Source organism: Oryzias melastigma, linkage group LG1 (genome assembly GCF_002922805.2).
Source record: "Oryzias melastigma strain HK-1 linkage group LG1, ASM292280v2, whole genome shotgun sequence".
Lineage (NCBI taxonomy): Eukaryota > Metazoa > Chordata > Actinopteri > Beloniformes > Adrianichthyidae > Oryzias > Oryzias melastigma.
In genome coordinates, this window is record NC_050512.1 from 20,653,227 (window position 1) to 20,680,686 (window position 27,460).

A 27,460-nucleotide genomic window follows, 5' to 3' on the forward strand; every position below is an offset into this window, starting at 1 on the left:
AGTGGCAGAGAGTGATTTATCAGGGGTGTGGATGTCCTGGTTCAACCGTCAGCTGGGAATGTTTTTTAAAGAGCGGAGTGTGAAATCATGATTTGATTTTTCTCTCCCCATTTTTGCCTTAATTTAAAGTAGAGTGCCACAAAATGCGGTGGGAAAAATGGCAGTGTGGCTCTAGCAGAGGAGAACGATTTTGAGATGGAGAAACAGGAGGTAAGGAGAAAGGGATCAGTGACAGGAAGGGGATCACATGACTCACTGGGTACTTTAAGGCTAAAAATAAATGCTGGTCGTGCTTTCCCGCTGGCTGCCTCCTTCTCACACACACATGCACACTCACAGTTTTCAAAATATTCCATCTTAAATAGGAAGCAGGCTTTTGGTTTTGCTAGATGCTTCCAAATTTGCAAAGCAGATTTGATCTGATTACATTTATGTAGAACAGACATTTGTAAAATAAATATTTTGGCTTTTTTTTTTAGCAAGTGTGGCTTTTTATAAATTTAGCTTGCATGTGAAATGTAGTAATCTGTGCAAAGTTTGAATTTTTTTTTACTTAAAACCTTGGATTTACTTCACTTTAGCTTCAAGTTTTATTCATATGCAAAAGAAATAACATAATGTGCATTTGTTACACAGAAATCGACTCGATATTAAAAACAAATTTGTGAATATTAGGCTGCTTTATTATTAAGGTTGCGTGACATTCTTGATTCTTTGCATGTGCCTGAGCCGCTGCAGTGAAGGCACAGCATGTCAGGGGCGATTCACATGAATTCAGCTTCATATCAAGTTAAATAAGGGATGAGTTGAAGTGGCAAACACTCTGGAAGGCTTGATTCATCTGGACGCTGTATTTGGAGATGCTCTTCTTTGGGTGGATGCCCAATATGTAAAGCTTAGGAAAAAAAACAAGCAACAATAACCATTATAGATGAAATCTGGACATTAAAAACTGAATGATACTTTTACTTTGTATGGTAAAGAAATATCTTTCTTTTTTTTTCTTTCCTCCTATCTTAAACCCTGAATGTCTTTTTTTAGGTTGATGGCATTAAATCTTGTTCACTTGTCTTTTTTTATGCTGGTGTGCTGTTCTGCAGTGTTTTAAAACACTGACATCACACCTGAGACTCCATGGAGATGTTCTCGTCTGCACCTACACACTCCGTTTCTGCTCTCAGGTTTTCGGCTCCAGTTTCAAACAACCTCTCTCTACCGCACGTACAAAATCATGGACTTTTCGTTTACAGAGAAACCACCTGCTTTGAAGCTTTTGCTTGGCAGCATTTCAGAAAAGCTTGTTTAATTTTACAATATTAGAATTGTAAAAACAAGCATCAATTTTTCTGCCCAATTTACCAGTTTAATTTACAGATAAAAATAAAAGAAGACAAAAACTAAAATACAAAAAAATCGAATTAAATTGTTGAAGAAATATAAAAATATTTATATTAATTTTATTTGTGTTTCTTAATGTTCAGATTTACACATAACTAGGCTACTTTTACTTCGCAACATATATATTTTTTATTTTAGAAACAGTCTCAAAGGCCCACTCTGATGAAGATTTTTTTTTTTTTGGTGTTTTTAACACATGGATGATCGTAGAGAATACCTATAAAAACAATTAAGATTAAAATAGCCGTTCTCAGTATTTCTATATTCAAATCACAAGAAGAATGCAGTTTGATTCTGATGCAATCACTTGTAGACGACTAGATCCATGTACGTCTTTTATTTTCCCCGTCCTTGCTGGTATCTGGCTCTAAACTGGATAGCCTCTGATTTTCTTCGCCATTTTTGTTGCACCGGTAATGTTACTTTGGGGGTGTTAGGGGCTGTAAGCTAGTGGGACAAAGTGTAAACAGATGGATGATGGGAAATAAGGGTAGGCTTACTCCGCGCCAACAGACTTTCTAATAAACTCCTTCCGTGCTGCAGAAACTATGTCTTAGGAAATGACACATTTTTTGGGGGGATTTTGTCTAAAACCAGCATAATCATAATTAAAAGATCATCGGGAACGCTTTGAAAATACATCAAAAGATGGTCGGAGTGGGACTTCAGACAGGTCTTACATGTATGACGGAGCATAAGCAATATATTGTCCTTGAGCTAATTCTGCTGTTTCTGCTTAGAAGAAGGAAAGCAAAGCAGTTATCAATTATCAGGAGTTACAGCTGGTAACAAAAAATCCTAGCGACCAATATAATTATTAGGTTGCATTCGGTCTGTACCAGATCAAAACTACCCTTCCTCATGGTTTTTTATTCTTCCCACAATATTTTTCTTCTTTCTAAAAAGCCTTAATTAAATTTGAGTTCAGCAAATGTTGGTCAGTATGGCTTTCATTTAAGTAAGAATGGGTTAATTCTGTCTGATTGATTGGATTATTGATTGTTTATGTCCACGGATGCTCTCGAACAGCTCATGTTGTCTAACCAGGAAACGATTAGAACCCCATGGAGACCCAGTAATGTAGAATGGAGAGTTAGAGCTTTCATGCACATAAAGTTCTTTTTCCTGTTTGATGTGAGGAAATGTTTTTTTTTCTGATCAAGTGCTCAGGAATATAAAAACATTCTTAAACCTCTAATTCTGTTGACAGTAATTGGCAGGTCATCCTGCTGCAGTTATTCTATTGTTTCCTTTGTGATGGCGTTTCTGTTTTTTATCTCAGTGAAATTCAGTGAGGGTACTTGGCTGTGTTGTTGTCCACCTACTTTAATTTCCAAAGACCTGATCCATCATCATTCAAGCTGAAAATCAACAGATTTGCACTTAGCAGCTGAGTGATCACTGCATCTATAATAGAAACGGAGTGAAACTGACTTGTCCATTCCTGATTTAATCATCGCTGCTGGCTGCCATGGCCAGGATTTTTTTTCAAAGCACTTTCATCAAACAATGGTCCAAAACTAACATTATGAGGCATTGATTTTTTTTTTTTTCTGGAGCCAAATTCAAATTCAAACAATTTTCACCGACTTTTTTGATCTGCTGTATCTGAATTGAAGTCAATTCGAATAGTCTTGATTATGGGCTTATTATTTTTAATATTCATCACATCCAATTTGTACTTAGGAACAAAAAATTAAAAAATGCACAGCTTTCCATTTCTTCGTCTGCTCCTGATTAACAACAATTTGAATAAATAAAATTGTATTTAATCTTAAATTTCTTAATATGTCATCCAACAAAAGAAAAATCCCACAAGAACATGTTAAAAACACAATTTTCATCTGAGTGGGTCTTTAAAGACCCATTTTTAGCTGAACAGATACAAGATTTATAAATATCGCTCAATAAATCCTTAATATTAACCACTAATGCTTTGCTTTCCCCGGATGTTAGTCAGTCCCAAATATGTGCTTTTTTTACTTCTGTATTAAATCTTTCTGCAAGATTACCATTTAAGTAAATATGTTATGGTGTGAAAGTGAGAAAAAAGTCTAACAAAAGCATCTGATATGAGTCTAGTCTCGGATCACATTTTAAAATCTGCATCACAAAGATATTTTATTTGGATCACATTACACTGATTTCATCTGGCAGTCTTGGCCTTTTCATCTGCAGCTGCCACCAAACAGACCTGCTATGTGTCTTAACAATCCCAGTTACCTAATTTTCCTAATAGTATTTGCAGTAGCCTTCATTCTACATTTGTTTTGCTGATTTCAAAAAATATTCAGTTGCACTCCATATGTGTTTCCCATTCACTCTCCAAATCTAACTATATTTTCTCTGCCCCAGAAAAATCATGGTTTGAAAGGTTAATAAACCCAAAGTAAACTCGGAGATGCCACATTGCTGCAGTGCGGCTGCAGACGTGACACACCAGAAAATAAAGGAGATGGAGGCAGCAGTTGGGGAAAAAAGGGTGTGTGTGTTTGTGTGTCTAAAGGTCTGTGGAGACAAGAAAGCCTGTCCTTTCAAATTGAAAACAAGCTTCATTCTCCGAAAGCCGTCAGAGATCGTTTTGAAAGAGAAAGTAAAATAAATGTATTTTCAATGAAAGAATAGAAATGTGCTCTAATGATAACTTAATAGGACATTTTCACATTCAGTGCAGGCTCCAATCCATCTTGTTTAAGGTGTGTCCATGGCAGGAGAGGAGGGATGAAGAGTTTTTGTTCTTGTTTTAGTTAGCAGCATAAAGGCTGTCCTCCATCTCTTCATTAGAACACCGATGTGTTTCCAGTATAATCTTGATCAGTGCTGATCCTCTTCAAGAACTTAGGCCTTTGCCTATCATAACAGTGGTTTAGCAAGGTTAGACAATCATGTTTTAAAATAAACGCATTCTGACGCACCTACAGCATCTTATCTACATGTACAAAACAGCTCTTGTGTGAGATGTGGCCCTCACAGCCGCATGTTTACAAATGTGGGATCCTCAGAGTTAATCATAATACTGCATAGAAGAGACATGGATGGTAGTTCATATTTAATATTCTTTTTTTGGAACTGCTGCAGCATGCACATTTAGATTTATTACCAGCTGCACATACAGCTGAAGATACTTCTTTCTGTAATACATCCCTATAGACTCAAAGCTACATTCACACATATGAAGCTAAAAGCGCATTCAGTGTTCACACTGGAAAAACAAGGAGGGGATTCTTCTTCTTTTTCTGTTGTTTACTACCGCATGTGTGCCACCTACAGTTGGAAGAGGCTAACTTCAAAATGTTGAAGCGGTGCAAATCTCGCAAACCTTGCTCCAGGTTTTTTTCTTTCACGGCTTTGCGTCGTAAAATTTTCAGCCGGGCACAAACAGCAATTAATAATTTCTTTGCCATGATTGATTTTCTTTATTTCTTTTTTCTTTTATTTTTTAAATTGTATTTATTTCTATTTTTTTATTTTGTACTTTTTGTAATTTTTTATATATATATTTCTTATATTTTTAATTAATTTTGTTTTTTTTTCCATGACAGATTTTCAAATGGTCTTTTTGAATGAAAAGAGAGGCCATCCTACCAATTCTGAGTCCTTGATTGTTCAAAGTTCAAACTTGGTTTAATAACTTTCAATGTATGTTCAGTGGACACTTTTTTTTTTTTTAACATAAAGACCAAAAAAGGTCTTAAAAATTTGTGGAGCATGAAAGTTTTTAACGAACATGCACATACACATACATGGACATTTATTTGAAGTGGTCGCTTGAACGCGCGTTGCCGAGGGCGATGGGGGCATAGCTTAAGCTGCAAGTTGCACTGTAGTAGCACTTTTGTTTAAAAGGCAATACAAATACAATTTTTCAAACCTTATTTAGATAATCTCCAGTAAAGTAATTTTTCACTATTTATATTAAGGGTGTGCCAAAATATAGATATTACAATATATCTCGATATTTAGTCTTGTAATTGATTCTAGATGGGTCCTCACTAAGTATCAATCTTTTACTTTCATTTGAAGAGGTTGTAAAACATTATATTTGTCATCCTTTGATGAGACGTTCTGTTGGAGGTAGATTGGGGACGCGCACCAATGTGCCTGGCAGTTACTTGAATTATTTAATTTTTGTTCTGTTGTTTACAAAAATTTTGAACTAAGTAGTGGCACTGCTGTTCATGTTTACTATTGGTAACACAGAATTTTACAGATGATTCAAATTCAATTGATGTCAATGCTTGTCACAGACATAGTATTATTGATTTTAGCAATGTTGCACTAGTGTTCATCATTTGTTGTGCAAAATAAGATATAAGTAGTTTATTATGATTGGGTTCAAGCTAGATAATAAATGGGGATACATTTTCCTAAAAATATGTGTTCTTCTATATATTGTGAGTAATTAGAAATTATTAGTTATTAGAAATTATTTTGACCAATTATTGCAGTATCGCAATATCGATATTGTGAGCCATGTATCATATCATATCGTGAAGTACCCAGTGATAATATATAGGGTATAAGTCTATGCACACCAGATGGATTTCATGCTTCCATAGGAAACTGTGTCATCATTTTGAATGCATGTTTGCGTATGTGATAATCTGCACACATCTGCACCTACAAAGCAGATGGACTGCTGCTTGATTAAAAGCATGTGTCTGATGCAAAAATGATCTTTACATTGGTAGGAATTTAGAAAACCAGACCACTGAGTAAAACTGCACTAAAATTAAGTTCCTTCTTCAGTGAATATTTGGAAAATCTTGTTTTTTTAATCTGTGGGCAAACACTCATTTAGATGAGACTAAGCAAGCGTAAGCCTCCGTTGAGTGAACACACCTGACTACAGACACTTTGCATTTGTCTGGACAGTAACAGCGGCTACAGAGCCTGTCGACACGCTTTTGTCAGTTCGAACTACGTAAGCAAAGTGCGTCTCACAAGTGTCTGTGGCAGCAGGGCTTACATAAGCACATTTTAAGTAAGAGGAAGGGTCGTTGTCAGCCAGTCACAAGCTACTGTTGTCAGTACAAGACTACTCACTACTTGTTGTCAGTAGGGTTATAACTGAAAACAATACATATGTGCCTTAATGACTTACTAGTAAAAAAACAAAACAAAGCATGCTAGGGATTTAGGTTTGTTTTTAGAATTAAAATATAATAAAAAATAAAAAAGTTTTTCTTGTAATTTGTAACTTGTAACATTTCTGGACATCTCTTGTACTCACAAAACATCATCCTATGTTTGACTTTTTCTGCATTTGTATAGAGTTCAGTTTCTTCCCATCACACATATCACCTCACATCATAGTACTACAGCCTGTAATTGATCCTTTGTAGCAGAAACCCATGTTTCACTGAATCTAGGTGGAGCTTAAAGCTCACTTTGCCATCTTTCCAGGTTACAGTTTCCTTTTTGAGCTGACTTTTCTTACATTTGTCAGTGAAAGCTGAAACATAGATTGCCATGTCAGATCTGGCAGTCGGTGCTTTTCTGTCTGTTGTTCAGTGGAGTTTGATAGTTATGTCTGAACTCTTGAAAATCTGCCATTTGCATGCAAGCCTGGTTCCACTGCAGAGGAGAGGGGAGGTCTGACGCTCTGATTGGTGCAGGAGTTGCTAGACAACAGATGTCCAGCCAGCTAAGAGGTGTGCTACCTGTGGAGGAAGGAGTGAGAAAAAGGAAAGGCATGGTGAAAGAAAAGGAGTGCTGGAAGATACTGGAATGAGAGAGTGAGTGTGTCGTTAGCCTGAATGCAGCAAATGCACCGGAGTAACTTTACTTTACTATTTTCTGCTTAACTGCAAAAATACCAATTCAACCTTTTGTTAGAAGTTCCCTGTTTCTAAATGATGACATACAAGTTTAAATAATTTAATTAGTGCATTTCAAAAAGTGATTAATATGAATAAAGTTAAATAAAGTTTATGCTCATTTTTTAGTTAGTATATTGATATTTTACTGTATTTTCTAAAACATCTGTACACCTTGGTATGAGCTATTAAATCATGTTTTATTTATAGTTTTACTTGTGAGGATTGGTGCATTTTTTACTTTTTTTACTGTGCTTGCTTTCTATTATTCGTCCATAAACATTCATTTGTTTACAGATAATTTATGCCACTCAGAAGATTCATAATTGCAAAAATTAAGACTGAAATGGCAAATTTGAATTTTCCTTGATTACCTCAACATTTTTGAAATGGAGAGCAAAACAAAGGGAAATCACACCCCCTTAATTCTGTACTCATTTGATCACTAATATAGCCAGAACAGTTAATAAACAACCATCTACATTTTTCTTTCATAAAAAAAGGAAAAAATCTTAAAAAAACTTTTTTGACACCAGATTAAATTGAGGTTTTTTTTGCATAAAGAAGACTTTTTAGTATAGTAGTCAATGGGAAAATTCATTCCAATCAGCTTCATCCAGTGTGGATCCTTCAGCGAGACCATTCATGCTACTTCCTGAATATGATGCCACAAGGGGGCCCATGTCTGATAAAATACAAGATATAAAGGATAAAATACAGGGTTGTGTCAGGATGGGTGGAAAAAAATCTCTGCCCATGCAAATCAGCGAAAGCTGATTCGCTGTGACGACCCCTAAAGGGAAATGCCAAAAGAGTCCAACCTCAGGTGGTCATTTCAGGAACTACAATACTTTGTACCTCAGGGTTTGGTTTCAAAATTGGAAAAAAAAATCTCATCTTTTTTTTTTTAATCACATCTCAACAGATTTCCATTCTTTGAAAAATCTTGCCGCTTATTCTGAGTCGATTAAGCTTTTTGTATATTTAACAGTCTTATTTTTTCCTAATTGCATGTCAAATATTCTGTTTTTATCAGTCTTTTCTTTGGCCTATTTTAGTTTAGTTTTGTTATGTTTTAAGCCTTTTTTATTTTTACCTTAAATGTATTAAGTTTCTATTCATAACACATTTTTCTGTATGAGTCTTTCGTCAACCACGAATAATTATATTACTTTCAGAAAATTACAATAAAAAATGTTTGTTACATTTATATTATTTTTATACACGTGCTGTTTGCCACACAAATCGCCATCTGTCATTCTCTAAATTTATGATTTTCTTTCAACAACTTCCTTCAGGGGTTGCCACAGCGAATCACCTGGCAATATGCACACGTGTTTGGCTTCAGTTTCCAGGTGGATTCCCTTCTTGACCCAACCCTCTGCATTAGCTGCACTTGGGACAGGCACATTGAAACACTGGAGTGTGCCCCCATGTGGTTTCAGTAACTTACAACACCTGGTGGTTCAAGGTGGATCTGATGAGATCATCAAGGTGGCGTCAGCTCCCTTTGTTCTTTATATGATTGTTTTATTCCAATAGAAATGACTAAACAAGGAAGCAAGTATAGTTTTTGGACAAAACTGAACAAATGAGATGAGTGCATCTCCAAGTTCAATATGATTGACACATTAAGTAGTCGGATGAATTAAAAGTGTAAAAAAAATTGTTAAAAAATAAAACTGTATTAACCAGTAAAGCCCGATGTGGTAGTATCATGATGTGGTGTACATGGCGTGCTGCATTGGAGGCTTGTACTGCAGTAAAGCAGACAGCTGTTACAGAATGGACTGTAAGGATAACAAGAATATGCTGATATGTGAAATTATGAATCAATGTGTGGTCAAATTTTACTTCCAAGTAGCATTTAGCTGGTATTTTAAAATCTGAGACGTCTCCTTACAAATGAAATACCTTATTACTGCCTGTAGCATAATAGAAGAATTCCCCTTACAAAATATTTTTAGAAGTGGTGCAGTTTTTCCAGAGAAAGCCAACATCCTGTGGTAACTGCGGTGTCTCCGAATAGCTTACTTTTAGGAAAGTGGTTAGAAACAAAAGTTAGGCTTGTTGTATTTGTGTTACTTTTGGGAAATTTTGGTGACCTAATTCATGAAAAAAATGAGTCCATAATACAGATAGCAGATAAATCCTTAGTAGTTTAGAACTTCTTTTTCAGGTATCCACTACTTATGTAACTAAACAAAACAAAACAGAGCATGTATAGTGTAAAAATATTGACATAAAATCATTCAAAATAAAAGAAAGAAGTAATTTGTTGTAACAGGAATCAAATAATTGAAGTTTTTGCCTCTGAATCATTGACTATATACGAGCGCTGGACCGAAAGTGTGACATTACCCGTAGAAGAAGATGTGCTTCTGTCTATGGATGCCGCCAGGTTATAGATAGAGTAAGTAAGGATTGATCCAAGTAGGTTTGAGTCAACATTTCTATGGCAACTGCTCTCACTAATCAGGAGGGAGCTTGTTGGATGGCCACACCCCTACTACTTAAAAAATCTGTCAATCAAACGTATGGAATGTTTGATGTTGGACCATCTACAGTAATCGAGAAGTCTGACTGGCCAGGTTAAAATTTGAATAACTTGCTGTAGAGAAAAAAAAAAATCTCAAGAATAGAATAAAATAGCGGCTGACAAACCAAATAACTGAACAATAGAAGTCAATGGGATTTTGGTTTCTAGGACCAGCTGGTACTTCCTGTTTGGAATGCGAGGAGGGAGGGGCACTCAGTCCTGTTCCAGGATACAGTCAATGCTTGGAAGGAAAGATTTATAAGTGAGAGAGCGATTATAAGTGATTTATAGGTGAAATGATAGATAAGGGAGGAGATAAGATCTACTTAAGTGCAGATATGAATCATTTTCAACAGAATCTTAATGCAGAAGTGAGTAGGTGATGACATGACTGTCCCTGTACAACAAGAGTGTCACAAAACTAAAATGTCAAATTATTGATAAGACGTGTAGGAGGGGCAAGTGCACCGAATAATACAATGCAGAATGAACATGAGTGAGTCAGACTGGCAGAGACACAAAAAGGATTACGGGGCATTGGGCAGCCTGGTAAAAACTCCGGCAGAGAAAGGGAGATTAGTGACCTTGCTCAGAGGGTCTTGCTAATAATGCGATGATGACTGAGTCGCCCTTGTTTCTGGCTCTGTCCCCGTCTTTGTGCCGCTGTGCTTGTCTGTACAGCTGGCAGTCTATTCAGACTACATTTAGACTTTCATGTTCGCATAGACTTTAAAGAGCTGTTTGATGGTCTGCGTGTGGAGGTACTTTAAATGTTTGGCATTTGTTAAAGGACCCACTCCACACAAAATAGTGTTTTTAACACGTTCTTGTGGCAATTTTCTGATAATAGAAGGCATATATAAAGAAAATTTAGATTAAAACTGCTTTTCTGAGTATTTCTTTATTCAAATTGTTTTGAATCAAGAGCAGACAAAAAATGTACTTGGAAAATGACGTAGGTACTACAATATATGTAGGTAACCAAGATGCAACCACTTGTAAACTACTAGATCCATGTATGTCTTGGTTTTTACAGGCAACTGGCTCAAAATTGGATCGCTCCAATATTGCTCACCATTTTTGTTGCATTGGTAATGTTAGGTTGGGTTTGTGAGTGGTCAGCTTGTGGGAGAGAGTGCAAATAAAGGAATGATGGGAAATAAGGAAGGGTTTACTCTGAACCGACAGTCCCACCCAAAACCCAGAAGCAGATTTCTATAAGTTACTGCTGCTCTGCAAAAACTATGTCCTAGAAATGACAGTTTTTTTTTTAATTCTGGCTAAAAATAGCAAAACTATAATTAAAAGACCACTGGGAACGACTTTTGAACTCGATCATTAGTGGGACCTTAAGAATCTTTTACCTTTCTAGGTATTACTACTGTCACTATTTAATGTTTTTGATTGCTAGGTTGCATCATTTTTTATTATCAAAGCTTTCTCTCAAGTGATTTATGCATAAACTGGTGTTAGGATATGTAGTTTTCCTTCCTGGTCCGTCCTTCATGCGGTGCAAGGTTTTCACAGAATCTGAATGAGCAGAGGAAGAAGATACAAATGAGAGCGAAAAGCAGGCGTCCTACTTTATTTGCTGAAAAAAAAAGAGCAGAGCCCTCTGCTCTTGTTTCTTGGAGGAAAAAAAAGCTGAGGGCTCTGCTCTTGTTTCTCTCCTTCACTTTCTTTTGCTCTCTTTTTAAAATGGGTCCCCTAGAAAGCATACTGCAAAACTCATTACAATCCCCACTTTTCTGACTCAGATGTTTTCATGTATTCGCTGCAGTGTGGGTCTTTCTGACAGACAGCTTTTATATCCGTTCATGTTCAAATGAAAGCAGGCAAACCCTTTTTTTATTAGGTCGAGGCTGTATGTGGATGTTCTGCATCGTGCTACAAGTTTTTGCAGAAGAAATTAAGACAAGAATGAACTTTCTCTGTGATGGTAAACCAGGTAAACATGCTAACTTGTAAAGGCTTTCAATCTTTGCAACTATAAAGATTTAAGCAAAATTGTTGTCATTTTTGCACAAATTATGGTAAATATGAATGTAAATCTGCCATGAAATGATCTATGCAGAAAACAAATCAGTTAAAAGCGGTGCACTCTTAGAGCGATCGTATTTTCTTTATGTGGGTCATGTTTGCAAAATCCTGTTGGATGTTTAAATTATTGAGGGGGAAAAATCAACATTTTGGAAAAGTAATCAAAACCAAGAAACGCAAACAATAAAGTCTCAATGTCTTTGCTTTGTTTTCGTGGCAGCCAAAGAAAACAGAGTTTATTTTAGTCGCTTACTCTGAGTCTTAACATCAGGAGTCAACCTGATCCCACTGTGGTCGCTCACGGAGTCGGTTTGCTGCAACCTTCCTGTTGATGCCAAATTACCAAGGACATATCAGGTCACATCATTTCTGTCAAACAGATTAGCTCTAAAAAAAGAAAAGAGGAAAAGAGCTGATGCAAAGCCAGTGCACTCAGACAGACTCAACGAAAACACACTGTGACACTGACAGTGATGCCCCAACGCTGCACTGCATGTGTCCTCCACTCAGGCAAGCTGCATCCGAGTTCATCTTAGATGATTTAGGGAGTCAATCATAGAAGGGGATAATTAGAAAGAGTTGCCTTCACCATGTATGTGTTTGTGTCTCCTCTAGATCATCAGAAGCTCGAGAGGGAGGCGAGGATTTGTCGTTTACTAAAGCACCCCAACATCGGTGAGCGAAGTGGCCTCAATCTCCAAATATACCGAACACAATAACACACTTGCAAACACGTACATTTTGTTCAGGTCTCCTGTGATTCCTGCTATAGCTATTCATCTTCCAGACACAGTTATGAGACAAGCGAAGGGAGGAGGGGAGCACAAGTGCTCGTGTGCTTGTTAAAAAAAAAAGAAAAAATTCTAACGGCAATTTATGCGAGCTGTGTGTTCTTCCGCCTGAGTCATCAAAAAGAGCTCTCTTTCCAAATCACTGACCCTTCACACCCCGTTCACCTCATTATACCTGCGATAGAAGATGTCCCTCTTCTTTTCTTTTCATTCGAATATGCAGGAGGTCTTTTTTTTTGTCCTCGCGATTTATGCTTCCTGATAATTAAAACTCAGGGTTTCAGGAAGAAATAGCATTTAGTGTGACCTGGATTCTTTTTTTTTCAAACGTACAAAATTAGTCTGACAGCTAAATCATGGTAACAGTTCTTTTAGCTAATGTATAGTGAGCCACAGAACAGATACATAAAAATATAAAAAAAGAAAATGGGTCATTCCAGAATTGGAGGACATTTGGGCTTCAAAATTCATCAAGTTAACTTGTTTTTTTTAATTAATTTTGCGCTACATATTCATCAATAACAGGTAACAAACTGTCAAAGTCTTGATTAGTTCAGCTTAGACACATCTAAATATTAAATTAAGTTATGTATATAATTATTAAAAAACTTGGTGTAACCCGTTTTTTGCAGGTAACGGGGTTGCAAATCTGTGCTAATGTTAGCTTTCTCTCAGGAGCAGAAGCTAGTTGTTTAGCTAGCTGTTACTGATGATCAAAGCTGTGTCCTAATTCCCTCCCTACTCCCTATCTACTAAAACACTATATAGACTATCTAGGGCCCTGGATTTTAAAAGCAATTTGGACACCATTCTCACTAACGCAATGCATTGTGGTCTATATTTCCTAATGATGCACACAGGGGTTACGTCCGTATACCTTCACTACTCACTATATGGTGCGTTCGCCATTATGTAGTGTTGTCTGAATCTACAACTCAGAAAATTCAGTGCCCAAAAATGTCCCACAAGTCTTTGTGAAAAAGCAGCATTGATACTCACTACACTATACTCACTATATAATGCATTGCAGTCAAACAATTTTTGAGAAAAAAACTTGTTGAAATGTAATTTTTTAATAAACCATCCACATTTTCATCATCAGAACACAATAAAGTCACAAATAGACATCATGAAATGTTTGTATTGATTCCATTTTAATTTCATGAAATCAGTGATGTCATATCTGGCTTTAAAAGAAAAAGAAAATAGTGGTAAAAATTGCTTTTAAAATCCAGGGCACCAGGCAGTGCTGCACTCTATAGTATTTTAGTAGTTAGGAATTGGGTAGGAATTCAGACATAACCCGGTTTTTGCAGGGAATTCTGGGAAATTTCTAGGGCTCTTGATTTGGAATTGTAAATACGGAAAGCACTATAAAATCCAAACTCACTAACTACTGCACTAACTAGTGAGAAGTGATGGAATTTGGACATTTCCCAAGAATACAAACTTACTTATGTAAAAAATAAAAACATAATTATATTATATGCGTAACAGGGTTACATGGGGTAACTATGTTGGGCTAACTATGTTGTAAAATATGAAAAATATAAGACAAGAGATACCTTTGCTCTACTCATCCTTTTTGATGATGTTAAATCCAGCGTATTATGTGATTTTCTGCAAATTCTTCCTCTATTGTTCTAAATAGTTAATGCTAACAGGGTTGTGTGCATGTTGCTCACATTACATTGATAATCATTATTATTTGAAAAGAGTTATGAGAGTTACGAGAGACACTAATGAAAAAAATAATACCATAAAAATTAGCTTAAAATTTAATTTGAATAGTTTTATTTAAGATTTAATTTGGACATTAAGGGGATGGGACAACTGAAAAATTGGATTTTCTACTTAAGACTTATTTGGTATTCTTAAAACTATTTCCAGGCGTTCTTTTCTCTTATTTTTTTTTACAAAACAAGTAAATTTAGTCAGAAACTACATGTTTTAATATTGTGTACATGGATGATGAGTGGGATGTAAAATGTCCTCCAATTCTGGAATAACCCATATGGTTAAAAGTCATTAAAATAAGTGTTTGAATTTATGGTTTAGCTTTCTTCAGAAACAGTTACATTTTTTTCTAGTTTTACTAAACAACACATCTATTGGATCCTATGTTTGTACTGTTTTTGGTAATCTTTTCAGAAACCATGTTTTGTCCTTTTAGTAATGAATGTAAAACATTCAGGAGGAAACCTCCACATATCAGAGAGACAGAGATTTCAGTTTAAAAACGAACAAAAATAACATCATCTGTCATTCTAGGGAAAAAAAAAAATCAATTGAACTGCTATTTAAAACTGCTTGGCTTCTGTTATTTCCATGTGTCTGCTTCCTCATCTGTGTTTTGTTGTGCTTTTGTTCCCTCCCTTCTACAGTAAGACTTCATGACAGCATATCAGAGGAGGGCTTCCACTATCTGGTGTTTGATCTGTAAGTAAAAGACTATCTGTCACACACACTCACATTTTATGTTCAGTGCCAGTTAACACTGTTGAATACTATTATATCTGCTCACAATAGAGTCAATTCCAATCCAACAGCCTTTGTTTTTTGATTTCCCTTTTCAAATTTTGCCTAAATATATATTGTTTTTATTCTTTTATAAATGACCTACATTTGATTCAATCTAGTCATTCAGTCTAAATAAGTCTTGGTTGTCTTTTTGGTGCTTTTAACATGTTCTTGTGGATTTTTTTTTCTATGTATAGTTTAGTATTTCTTTATTCAATTTGTCATGAATCAAGATCAGATACAAATTTTTGTTGCAACTGTAATGTTAGCTTGGGGTTGTGAGGAGCTGTAAGCTAGTGGGAGAGAGTGCACACAAAGGGCTCATAGGAAATGAGTGCAGGCTTCCTCAGTGCCAGCAGTTTCGCCCACAACTCAGTGGTGAATTTAAGATGAAACTATGTCCTAAAAAACAACACAAACATTTTGATTTGGGTTTACAAAAACATCATAATCATGATTAAAGCGCTTTTATAATACAGTAGATCCAAAGATTATTGGATTGGGTCTTTACATTTGTTTTGATAAGTAAATATTGATCTAATAAACTTAAATAATATGTATTTTGGAACTTATTTGGACTTTAAAACAGAAATATACTCGTATATGCTGACACAGCTGAAATGATTCCCCGAAAAAACTAAAATCTAAGGCAATATACTCATCCTGAATTTAATATCTGGATGCCCCAAAGGATTCTATTTATATATAGACCAAACATGAAGTTATTGCTTTTGCTTGGTATTTCCTCACAAAACTACGAGGATGTGGATATGATGAAACAGTGAGTTTTCTACAATGTTGAAATGGCCAAAAAAGTTAGCACTTTGAGGAAGTCCATCAGGCGCGGTGAGCTAATGGAGCGAAGGTCCCATTCGCTTTTGTTGAGCTCATCACAAGCATGTTTACATGCAAGGAGTGAGATCAGAGTCACATGTGGCTCTAAGCAGGTTTGAGGCTGTCACAACGTTTTATGACAACTGAAGAAAGGAACTTCTTTAAACTGAATGAGAGCTGACCGCAGTCACTGCTTCCAAGTTGTTGTTCGGCTCCTTGGTTCTCTAAAAATAGGAGTGCAGCATCCGTGGTTTGGATTTAACTCTGAGACTGAACTACTTTCTGACTTCAGAGGTTCTAGCCCTTCGCCGCTCTCTTACGCTGTGTGCAAAAGCAGCTCATCTTCTGCACCACAATCTCTCTTTTTCCCTGGATAGCCATGTGGTCTCTGATGCAGAAGGAGAAGATACATCCGCATGGAGGAAGGAGCTCACCGGAACAACTTGTTACTCACGATACTGAACTGCAGGGAGTGCATATCGAAGAAAGACATTCAGTTTAGTGGGAATTTTAAAATATTCATCCAGTTTCGATGTAAAATATCTACCTAAATGTAGTCTAATATTAAAATTACTCATAAATCTCAAATTTTGCACGAGTTTATTGATAATTGATTACTATAAAAATGGGCACACCACTTCAACCTGATGACCCCGTAGAGGCATAACTGCTTCAACTTGCAGGACATAGACAAATAAAAGTAAATTAAATGATTTAGTGTTTCAAATTATTATAGATCTTTTACATTCAGAGAAATTCTGCTAAAAGTGTATCTTCTAACTAGAGTTGTTAGATTTTTATTGTCATGTCCTTTTCTTACGCAGCCTTACCCACAGGAAAATGTCTAATCTTCGCATTTAACAGATTTATTTACTTGATAACACTTACAGCAATAGTGAGTATATATTTGGGTTAGAAGACTGATAATGAGTCACATAACGGAGAAAAAAAAGAAAGGTGCATGTATATGAAACAGTAAATCTTCTAATTGGTTGTGTGGCTGCATCCATTCAGTTGAGAAACAAAGAGTGTAGTTTTTTTTTTATTGTAGAAAATGTGACAGAAAAAGATCAGACTTCTCTTGATTTCTCCATTAGTCAACATTTTGTTAATGTTAGAAAGTTTTCTTAGATTTTAAATTATTTAGATAACATTCTTTATTATTTCATTTCATGGATTATACTGTAAGCTAATTAAAAAACATCTAAGTATGGCAAAAAAGTGAGCATACAAAAGCTGTGTGCCTTTAAAAAAAATCTGAATGAAAACCAACACTTACATTCAGTAAAAAAAGTAAATTTTTGTTGAAACATAAACGGTTTAAACAATGGTACTTATATCTTTCTGTACTGGTAACTGTAGTTTATTTATTTAATTAACAAGCGTTTGTTGTAAATGAATGCAAAAAAGGGGAAAAAAGTCATAACTAGGAAAGTAGTTTAATCAGATCTTTTTCATCTCACAGGTCAAATTTTGAAGTAGGTCCCAGAGTTTGAAGCCTTTCAAAATAAGATTCCTAAGAAATATGATGCTCTGCCAAATCTAAATTAGCTTTCGAAAACTTCCCTTTTTTGCCGTTGAAAATATCCATAAATACGTTCATGTAAATACAGTACATTCAAACAAAAAAGCGGCAATTACAGTTAATTGTTACCAAACCCTATAAATGGTACTTTATAAACTTAGCAGCTAACCTGAGCTGTTTTTGATTTATTTTTCTAAAAACACTATAACATATTGTCCAAATATAATCAAAGAATGGAAAAAATAAATCGTATTCTTACTATAAAGCCCTATAGAGCTTAGTAAGTGTTGAACATGAAAAACGACGTATACATTTCAAGACCTCACACATTTTAAAGATGCTTATATAGATTATTTCTATCACACTCTTGTATCTGATGTCTAAATGCTACCATATTGCATTCAGCAAATTGGAAAGTTATATTAATGAGTTAAAAGGAAACAAAAATCACAGCAGAATGCGGGAATGGGAATATATCAGTTTGTTTCTTCCCGCTCCTTTTGAAGCAATTAATTAAAATCCTTGTGACAAACTTAATATTTAATGGATTAAATGCGCCGTGCACTGCATGTATAAGAGCTAATTGGCCTATTTATGATTGAGAGTACTTATAATTGAATTATTTACATATGTATGTATTTTCTAATCAACTCATGTCTAATTTTCCTAAGTTTGACATACTTATGTGTATATTTCTGTTGTCTTCTTTAGTTTTATTTTTACTTTAATTGCTTGAAATAAAACCAAATTCCAATTTTGTTGTTTTGCTTTGCAAATTAAACTTATCAATGAATAACAGATAGGCCACATTTTTGCAATGCTTCACATTTCCATTCAAATGTACAATTTTGCTGCCTTCTGCATTTAGTTAGTGTTCAAAACTACAGTTGAAATACATTTTTACATATGGCAGGTGTTTATTTTGGCAGCAATAACCCAAACTGAGTGAAATAATCCATCCTCAAAGCCGTGGACTGTCGATTGAATATTGTTTGAGTGAAATTTAGGGTCTTGTTCTTGTTATATCTTTGCTGCACTGACAATTTTTCTGAANNAAAAAAAAAAAAAAAAAAAACAGAAAAACATAATTTTAGAAAAAATATGCACGGTGAAGCTCTGTATTTAAAGGGAAATGAGCTATATGCATATTCAAACTGTTGTTTTCTCCTTGTCCCTGCAGGGTGACAGGAGGAGAGCTGTTTGAGGACATCGTAGCCAGGGAATACTACAGTGAAGCTGATGCCAGGTAACAGCCACCCCCCCAATCCACCCGCCCACATAGACACATACACACAGCAGCCATGATGCATCTCTCTTTTATGAGAGATAACTTCTTACGCGTGTGCATATTTTTGTGCTTCACATATGGTGGTGTCAGAAGTAAAATCCAGCTGCCTTGTCTCTGAGGCATCTTATGGAGTTATTTATACAGATGATTAATGACACGAAGCCTGCAATATTAATCATACGCAGCATACCTCACAGCTTCGGCTTTGTGCTGAAAGAAGGCCTCCCCAGAGAGAGATGAGAGGAGCAGAGAGAGGGAATGAATTGTTGCTAAACAGTTTAGTAGAGCTTTGGTGTCACTATAAAAGAAACAAAACCTTGCACCAAAAAAAAAAAAATAAAAAAATAAGTCAAATGGCTTAAGTACCACCAGTCAAGATGGAACCCTGACACTCTTTTTCATAAATCAAAAAAACCTTTATACTCTACTCTGTTCAGCATTTACAATAGAACTTTTTTCAACAGTATTTAACAGAATGGTTTAACCTATTCACAAAAAAGAAAAGAGCACCTCCAATACAAATATTGATTATTATGACCCTAATAACACCAAAACTTTAAAAGAGGTTTCATATTCCTCTTATTTTTGTCTCCTAAAATCTACGTAATCTGTTCTAAATGGACACCCGTCAACATTTGTTGGAGATGTCGGGTGATGATTGGACTCTAGGAAGGGGCGGAGCTAGAACATTTATATGGAAGGGGGGCAGAGTGGAAGGCCATGACAAGTAAAAAGAAATGAAAAACGTATATTTTTAACAGTTTTTTAAAAATATTGCTTTTGTTAATTTTTGCAACACTTATAGAATCTTGTATTGATTATTTCTTAGCCTTTGTCGATAATTATATTAATATTGACTCAAAAAATTGGGGAAAAGCTTTCTGTGGCAACCTCGTAGCTCCGCCCCTAACTGTGAGTGTTTTTCCAGCGTTTGGCAATATATATTTTTTATGAATCAAGCTGAGATTTATAAGCGCCTCTTCCCCTTTGTTGTAGTCATATTTTATCCAGATAAGATCTGCTTTAAGTTATATTTCTCTGTAGTGACTTTCACTCCTTCCCAGAATGTTTGTATGTTTGAATTCCCAAAAGTATTTTGACACTGAACAGAAAAAGTAAAGAAGACATAAAACACTTAAGACATGCCTTTTCTTTTGTCTTTACCCTTGCTCTCTCCACTTTCTTCCTCCATCTTTCCTTGCCTTCATCGCGTCCCAACAGCCACTGCATACAGCAGATCCTGGAGAGTGTCCATCACTGCCATGTTAATGGGATCGTTCACAGGGATCTGAAGGTTGGTGTGATAACAGACTCTGCTGCAGCCCACACCGGACGGCGGAGATAAGGAAAAAACTCCAAATTCCTTTACTTTATTTTTTTCATTATCTTGAGTAATATTTTACTCTGTGAGCCAAAATCTGTTACAAACTAGCAGTGTGGAGATGAGAGATCTCTCGTTGCTGTAATGATACATTGTTAGTTTAGAGATATATATATATATTTTAAACCTGCTCTCTTTTGGTATTTGCTAAAACTTGCATTTAGTTCTTGAAGTCCCACTTCAACCATTTTTTGATCTAATGTAAAATCGTTCCCAGTGATCTTTTATTTATGATTATGTCGTTTTTAGCAAAAATGCGTTGTTTTCTAGGACATAGTTTCTGCAGAGAGGTGGTAGTTTGTTAGAAATTCGCCTCTGAGTTGCTTCTCATACTTCTCATTATCCACTTGTTGACTCTCTACCACTGGCGTACAGCCCTCAAAACCCAAACTTAACATTACCGGTGCAACAAAAATAGGGACCAATTTTGTTGAAATCCATCTGTAGTCATCTACAAGTGGATGTATCAGAATGGAGCAGAGCAGGGAGCTCACAGCCCGCCGATTGTAGCACCATGTCACATCTACAAGCTTTTTCCAACGGTATAATTTGTCTACTCCTGATTTACAGTGATTTGAATAAGGAACTACTCAGAAACGCAATTTAAGCTGAATTTTTCTCCCATACATCATGAGAAACATGCCTCAAGAACATGTTATAGACGTTGGAGTGGGTCTTTAAGGTTTTGTGGCTGTGATGGCAAAGACAGTGGCAATCAAGCAACAGCAGCTCAAGGACTGAAAATGTTTTGAAGGGTAGTTGTTAAATATTTACATGAACGTTTATTAAAGTGAAAGATGAAATGCAAAAGTTGCAATTTTTACCTGCTGACCTTGTTGTAGACTGATACTGGTATGATTTAAAATGCATTTTCTGAACAGGAGCATTAGTTTAAGGTCTCAGTTTTGGATAAATGTCCGTTTCTTGTGAGTTTGTCCACCATAGACTGTCTGTGTTTAGAGTTACCAAATGCTAGAGAATGTATTATTCATCAGAGCACACTGTTTCACTGGCCTCAGGTCAGCCGAGACCTTTCTGCACCTGTGTCTGTGTGTGTGCACGAATGCATGCTGGGCTCACACATATTTATGGTGCACTGAGCTATGTCGGTGTGTCGTTTCATTTACATGGCTGAGTCACTTGTTATTACCCCTCTTGTGACACCACACCTTCCTCCTGTCTCTTGCTCCCTTCACTGTGCACTTTGCTCCCACGCATGGATTCCAACAGTGCATTGGTGCTTCTGTGGACGACCGCATCTCGTCCACGGCCAAGACACTCGTTCTGAATCCATAAGGCCGAGGGGGCAAGTCCACAGCTCCAGCTTACCAAGTGTCTGTGGTCACCCAGAGAGTTGGTCCCGTTCACATGTTTGTGTCTCTGTCAGTTGTGTGACAGACAGCGAGTTGCCTCAGACACTGATTTAAGAGCAGTTTAGTGTCACTGACCCCTAATGCGTTTGATTAGGATTTGGTTTGGCTAATCTGATTTTAGATCTGTGTCTGTGGGCAGCTCGATCCCTGAGCGTGTGACCTCTCACTTCTAACCTGTTTGACTCCGCCCCCCCCAGCCTGAGAACCTTCTATTGGCCAGTAAGCTGAAGGGGGCGGCGGTCAAGTTGGCTGACTTTGGGCTGGCTATCGAAGTACAGGGGGACCAACAGGCATGGTTTGGTGAGTATTCAGCCACATCTTTCTAAATCCTAAACTCGAAGTAGATCGAAATCATTAAGATGGTTCATGATGGTAAAATTCTTAAATTATTATACAACATATCTTAAGGCAATTTATGTCTGCTGGGTCTAAAAGACAGGAACAAATGTAAAAATAATGGCTTTTAAAATATTATGGGACTTTGTTGGTAAAGGTTGTATTTACTCATCAAAATAACACGTCTTTCACATTCCTCAATTTTAAAGAGTAAATTCAAAATTCTATGTCACACATAGTTCTTTGCGGGGTCTTGAAAGCCTTAAAAGCACTGAATTTATAAATTTGGAAATAATACCTTAAAAATCTTACAAAAAGTCTTGAATTTTGATATCTGAGCCTTAAAAATGGTGCTGCTTGAAATTCCTCCGTTTCACATTTCATGTCAAAATTTAAATTTTTCGACCACAATTATTTGGATCAAATGACATAAATAAACAGTGGGAGAACAAATTGTTATGCACTAATATACTGAATGACCACCCCCGGTTTGAAAAAAGAAGACTGCAAAAACATCATGGCGCAAACAACAAAATAAGAAGTGAATAAATGAATACAATTCGAAATGAAATGCATGGCCTTAAAAATATCTTTAAAAGTCTTAAATTTAACCTAAAGAAACTTGTAGGAATCCTGGTCACAGTACATGCATTTAAAAAAGAAAAAAAGGGAAAGAAATTATGAATTAAGAAATAGCTTTCAGTCTGCAATCTTCATTAAGTAAAAAAAAATATATATAGACATTTATAACTAAATAAATTAAATATATAAACATGTAATGGCTAACGTTGTATTAGCAAAATAAAACAAACCATTTCAGTGTATGTAAGTGGGTGAGCAAGCATTGCCTGTTTTTTTATTTTTATTTTAAATCTATAACTAAATAGTAATTTAGTCATTAAAATCAATGTATTAAACAATAACTCGTCTTCATTCAAGGAAACTATTGAGAAAAATAGTTTAAAAATGAAAACTGCAGAATATTAAATTATTGTATTGAACATTTGCCTCACTAGCATCAATCCCAGCTGTGGCCTGTCACAAAATTTATCACCGGTTAGCTTTACAAACCAAAATCTACTTTGACTGTTTATCGATTTTGACATCTTAAACTTTTTTTTGCCAAAACCAATTTAGATGAAGCAAAACAGCAGCTGGATTTGAATAAACATTTAAGACAAGACAAGATTTCTGAAAACAAAACTGAAGACGAGTGTGTCATCCCAAATTCACACATAAGCCAAGATACTGACTTTTTTTTCTACATTCCTTTGCTCTTCAATCTTATCTTGTTATCCATCCAGGATTTGCTGGCACTCCGGGCTACTTGTCCCCTGAAGTCTTGAGAAAAGATCCTTATGGAAAACCGGTGGACATGTGGGCCTGCGGTAAACACAGAAAATGTCTTGTTTTAGACGTGTGTTTGGACTGACCCTGAATCTTGTGTTGTAAGCAGAAACTGAATGTGTTTGTTAGTATTAAAGTTGTGTTTCTTTTTTGACAAAAAAACAGGCAGATAAAGTTGGTAAAAGCAAATGTCTGTAAACGGTTAGGACACATCTGACATTTAGCTTTTGCCATGTCAGTTTCACCTTTTCTTTGGAATTAAGAAACCAGTTTCCTGATGGTCTTTTTGTGTTTTCTTTTAGGTTCCTTTGTCCAATAATTTACATTTATGCTGTGCGTCCTCCAGGTGTGATTTTGTACATCCTTCTGGTGGGCTATCCTCCCTTCTGGGATGAAGATCAACACCGCCTCTATCAGCAAATCAAGGCCGGAGCCTATGATGTAAGAATATCCTCACAATACATGGATAGGTCAATTTTTATAGAATCTAGAATGCAGGATTCACCATTTTTCCTGTTTTACTGAATAAATACACCATCCTTTGATGGCTGCTTTAATCAGTTCAAGCATAGTTAAAATGAAAGTTTGCAAGACATGTAGGATGTGACCATTACTGCCATACAACTTCTCTAGTTACTTTAGAAACAGATCATTTTGGGATTGTGGGATCCAGCAATGACCATCTCAGTGACCTTGTGGTAGAGTGTCAACACTGAGACCTGGAAGGTCGTGAGTTCAAATCCCACTCTAAAAATGAGACCCAGCGTCTCTCTGCTTGATACTCAACATTAATGCTTCATTTCCACTGAGTGGTCCAGACCAGACCGGTTTAGACTGGTCCGGGTGATTCAAGTAAGCATTTCCATTGAGTGTTGGACCATCAAGGCGCATGCAGGGTGTAGACCGATGACATAGCTGTACATCATAACGGTGCGACTATAGCGGTTCTCCATATTGCCGGAATCAGCGTGTCTCCATTCCCTCACCCCCAAAAATAAGGGGGTAATATTGAATGAAAAGAATATTAAGAAGATTGGGGAGGTGAAGAAGAAAACAGGCTAAAAGAGGACAAAACGTTCGGATTGGAACTTGAGTCGGGTCTGACGCTTTCTGTTGACGTAAAATCTTTCCAGAATCTTTATAGAAGCTCCGCCCTAACTGGTCCATTCCATTTTTCTATGGACCTACAATCAACATAGGACCAAAAATGCTATGTGTCGGCCAAGCTTAATGGGTCAGTTAATAGTGGAAACAAGGCATAAGGGGTTGGATTTGGGGGTTAAACCACCATGTGGTCCCCTGAGCGCGACTGTGTCTGCAGCTCACCGCTCCCCGAGGGGATGGGTCAAATGTGGAGAACAAATTTCACACATCTGCTTGTGTGACAACGAATCCTGTCTTGATTTTTGAATTGAGAGGACACGGGAAAAAATAAACTATGCAACTTATCATCATCTTCCTGCCATTTTTATGTACTTTGTGACTTGGTAACTTGTTTTTCACATAAATAAAAAAAAATAGGTTATTTAAACAGGTGGTGCATGTTCTGGGCCTTCAATAAATGCTCTGAACTCTTCTTTCCTGGCAGTTTCCATCCCCTGAGTGGGACACTGTAACTCCGGAGGCCAAAGATCTGATAAACAAGATGCTGACGATCAACCCAAGTAAACGCATCACAGCTGCAGAGGCCCTCAAACACCCTTGGATCTGCGTATGTTTCACAAACACAACCTAAATATAGTTTATTTCCCTGATCTGGAGCTGGTGCAATCTTCAAATCTTTTTTTTTTTTTCAGCAACGGTCCACTGTAGCTTCCATGATGCACAGGCAGGAGACTGTGGAGTGCCTGAAGAAATTCAATGCCAGGAGGAAACTCAAGGTAAGACCCTTCCCCATGTATTTACTTTGCTAAACAATGTATCAATCTCTTTCTGTGGTATACTTGGTTTCTTGCATTGCTTTTGTGTATAAAAAGAACACAAAATTGCCCTATCTTCTTCCGTGGATACTTCTTGGTGTAGCTTACGATATGGCAGCTTGCCCTCTAACTTTTAAGCTTCTTTTTCTTTTTATTTGCTGCCCTTTTATAATCAATCTTCTTTCCTGTCTCCTTTTTTTTCTCCTCTACATTTTTCTCTATTACTTCTTTGTCACTGCAGGGAGCAATACTGACCACTTTGCTGGTCACAAGAAACTTCTCAGGTATGTTTCAGCGTTGGTTTCCCAAACATATCCCAAAGTGGTATTATGAGTTCTAGTAAAACGGCTGATTGGTTGAAAGGTTTCAATCAAGTTTGAGTATTTTCGTCATATACTTTGTTCCTTCAGGCAATCAAGAAGTGCAAAATTGATGAACTGTAAACGAATTATACGTTTTTAGAGGAAGTTAGCCTGTTTGATACACTTTTGAACATGAAAAAAATAGTAAAACGAAGGCTAAAAAAGGTTACTAGTGAGTAGAATCACGTCTTTTTTCCCCCCCTCAAGCTGTTCTATCAATCTGTTTTTCTTGCTTTCTTGCATGCATTTCCTTTGACCTGTCGCTAATTTTCTGGGTCTCACCAGCCGACTTTCACTTTTCATTCTACAGTGACATGCATCAGAGCATTTCTGTCTCTTTTGATTTGTCATTTTTCTCCTTTTTTTCAAATTTCTTTCCTTTTTTTTGGTTTGGATTGTGGTATCCGTTTGAGGTAAGATTTTTTTGGAATGACAGGAAAACATTCAGGCTTGGGCCTGTGCAATGATTTTTTTCTGTTTAAGATCCCCTTTTCCTCTTAGTAGTGGCTTGTAACAAATGCATGACGAAGATGCACTGTTATTTTCTAGAATATCTCCTTCGTGATGTTGAAATGACATTCAATCAGCGATACCTCTTGCAATTTGAAATGCAACTGAGTTGTCACGCCGAGCTTAAGTAAGAGATCAGTTGCAGGATTGCACTTATAGTTTCTGGCGTTAAAGTGCACGTGTATGTCTATGTCTATGTCTAAGAATAATATGTTATACTGGTAACTGCTCATTGTTGTGTCTTTAAAAAACACCCATTCAAGCCCCCCTCACTTATGATTCAGTATAAGATGGAATAGAAGTCTTGTGTGAATGATAACTGGGAGTCTTGCTTTTTGAATCCTGCTGTTTACAGTCCCCCCCCCTAGACTTTGAAGATAAGCACATTTGATTGATATGCCTGCTGCATGTTAGCAAAACCGCAGGTGCAGGACTCAGACGCTGAACCCTCCTCTATTTCTTTCTGCAGCAGCCAAGAGTTTGCTCAACAAGAAGCCAGACGGCGTTAAGGTGAGTTGCTTTTCAAAAAAGCGGATACTGCCTGGTTTCCTGCATCGTTTCTTGGGAATGTTCAATGTCAATAGGCCTTTTTTTTTCTTTTTAAATGAATTGTGCACTTGGCATCATCATTCAGGGACAGTCATTTTAAGCTGTTGAAGGTGGCTGGTATTTTGTTGGCTCGTTTTATAATGTTTGAGACACAGGAAACAACAGTAATAAATATTGTCTAGTTTTATCACTATTTTACTGTCATGTCCTCAGTTATATGTTTTCCTTGGAATATACCAATCCTCCTTTTACCTCATAATCATTTAATCTTTTATATTCCTACTGCCCTAAAGTCCAACACCTGATGTAAAGGTGCATGCAAAGATAAGGGTTTCCTTGGAGGTCATGCGTTTAGTGCGGTCGTCTAGATCTGTGTGACTATTTGTCACAAGTGAGCATTTCAACTGTTTGAATTAGTAGTAGTAAGTTTCAAGAGTAAATTATATGACACCATAAGGGAATTAAACCTAATCATGTGACCCACTCACCTGATGAAAAACAAAAATTGAAGAAAATTTTGTATTTGTGATTTCAGAATAAAAATGCTGTTTAAAGAGAAGCACCAATAAAAACAATCATTCTTTATGTCTGCCATAAACTGTTTATAACACTACCCTGTCTGTCGTCATGCTGTCCTTCTGGGAAATCAATTTCTGAGGTAGTGTTAGGAATTACAATCACCCATAGTGTTTCACCAGACCTGAGTCACATTTCCTTAAAGTCTTAATACAGTCATTCATTCTTTGTGGCTTAGATTTGTGATATTTCTAAAATTTGCTTAATTTTTTTTTTAGGGTAAGTGCAAATCACTATCATACAAGTTGAGATTTATCCTTCAGAAAGTCAAATAGTATGCTTTTTTGAAATTACATAATTTTTTACAAGTATTTTAAAGTGGAATTAGTAGATTTGGCAAATATGGTTTTGTC

The 27,460-nt window shown here is 36.4% G+C and overlaps 1 protein-coding gene and 1 long non-coding RNA gene across 13 annotated transcripts in view; one reads left to right on the plus strand and one right to left on the minus strand.

Moving 5' to 3' along the window:
• Positions 1 to 27,460, plus strand: part of camk2d2 (calcium/calmodulin-dependent protein kinase (CaM kinase) II delta 2) — a 50,155-nt gene that overhangs the window by 11,558 nt on the left and 11,137 nt on the right. For 8 of the 12 annotated variants that reach the window (XM_024289378.2, XM_024289366.2, XM_024289368.2 and 5 more), the window contains exons 3-13: positions 12,412 to 12,471; positions 14,972 to 15,026; positions 18,647 to 18,712; positions 19,976 to 20,048; positions 21,706 to 21,808; positions 23,149 to 23,232; positions 23,538 to 23,632; positions 24,780 to 24,902; positions 24,988 to 25,071; positions 25,352 to 25,394; positions 26,452 to 26,492. In XM_024289378.2, coding sequence (XP_024145146.1) covers positions 12,412 to 12,471; positions 14,972 to 15,026; positions 18,647 to 18,712; positions 19,976 to 20,048; positions 21,706 to 21,808; positions 23,149 to 23,232; positions 23,538 to 23,632; positions 24,780 to 24,902; positions 24,988 to 25,071; positions 25,352 to 25,394; positions 26,452 to 26,492 — 827 coding nt within the window. The remainder of the gene's footprint in view (positions 1 to 12,411; positions 12,472 to 14,971; positions 15,027 to 18,646; positions 18,713 to 19,975; positions 20,049 to 21,705; positions 21,809 to 23,148; positions 23,233 to 23,537; positions 23,633 to 24,779; positions 24,903 to 24,987; positions 25,072 to 25,351; positions 25,395 to 26,451; positions 26,493 to 27,460) is intronic. The other 4 variants (XM_024289367.2, XM_024289370.2, XM_024289377.2 and 1 more) reach the window with 1 other exon arrangement.
• Positions 6,152 to 23,223, minus strand: LOC112156988. The gene is made up of 2 exons (XR_002921077.2): positions 23,098 to 23,223; positions 6,152 to 7,061 (listed from the first exon to the last, which is right to left on the minus strand). It is a non-coding gene; the product is annotated as an uncharacterized LOC112156988 (long non-coding RNA).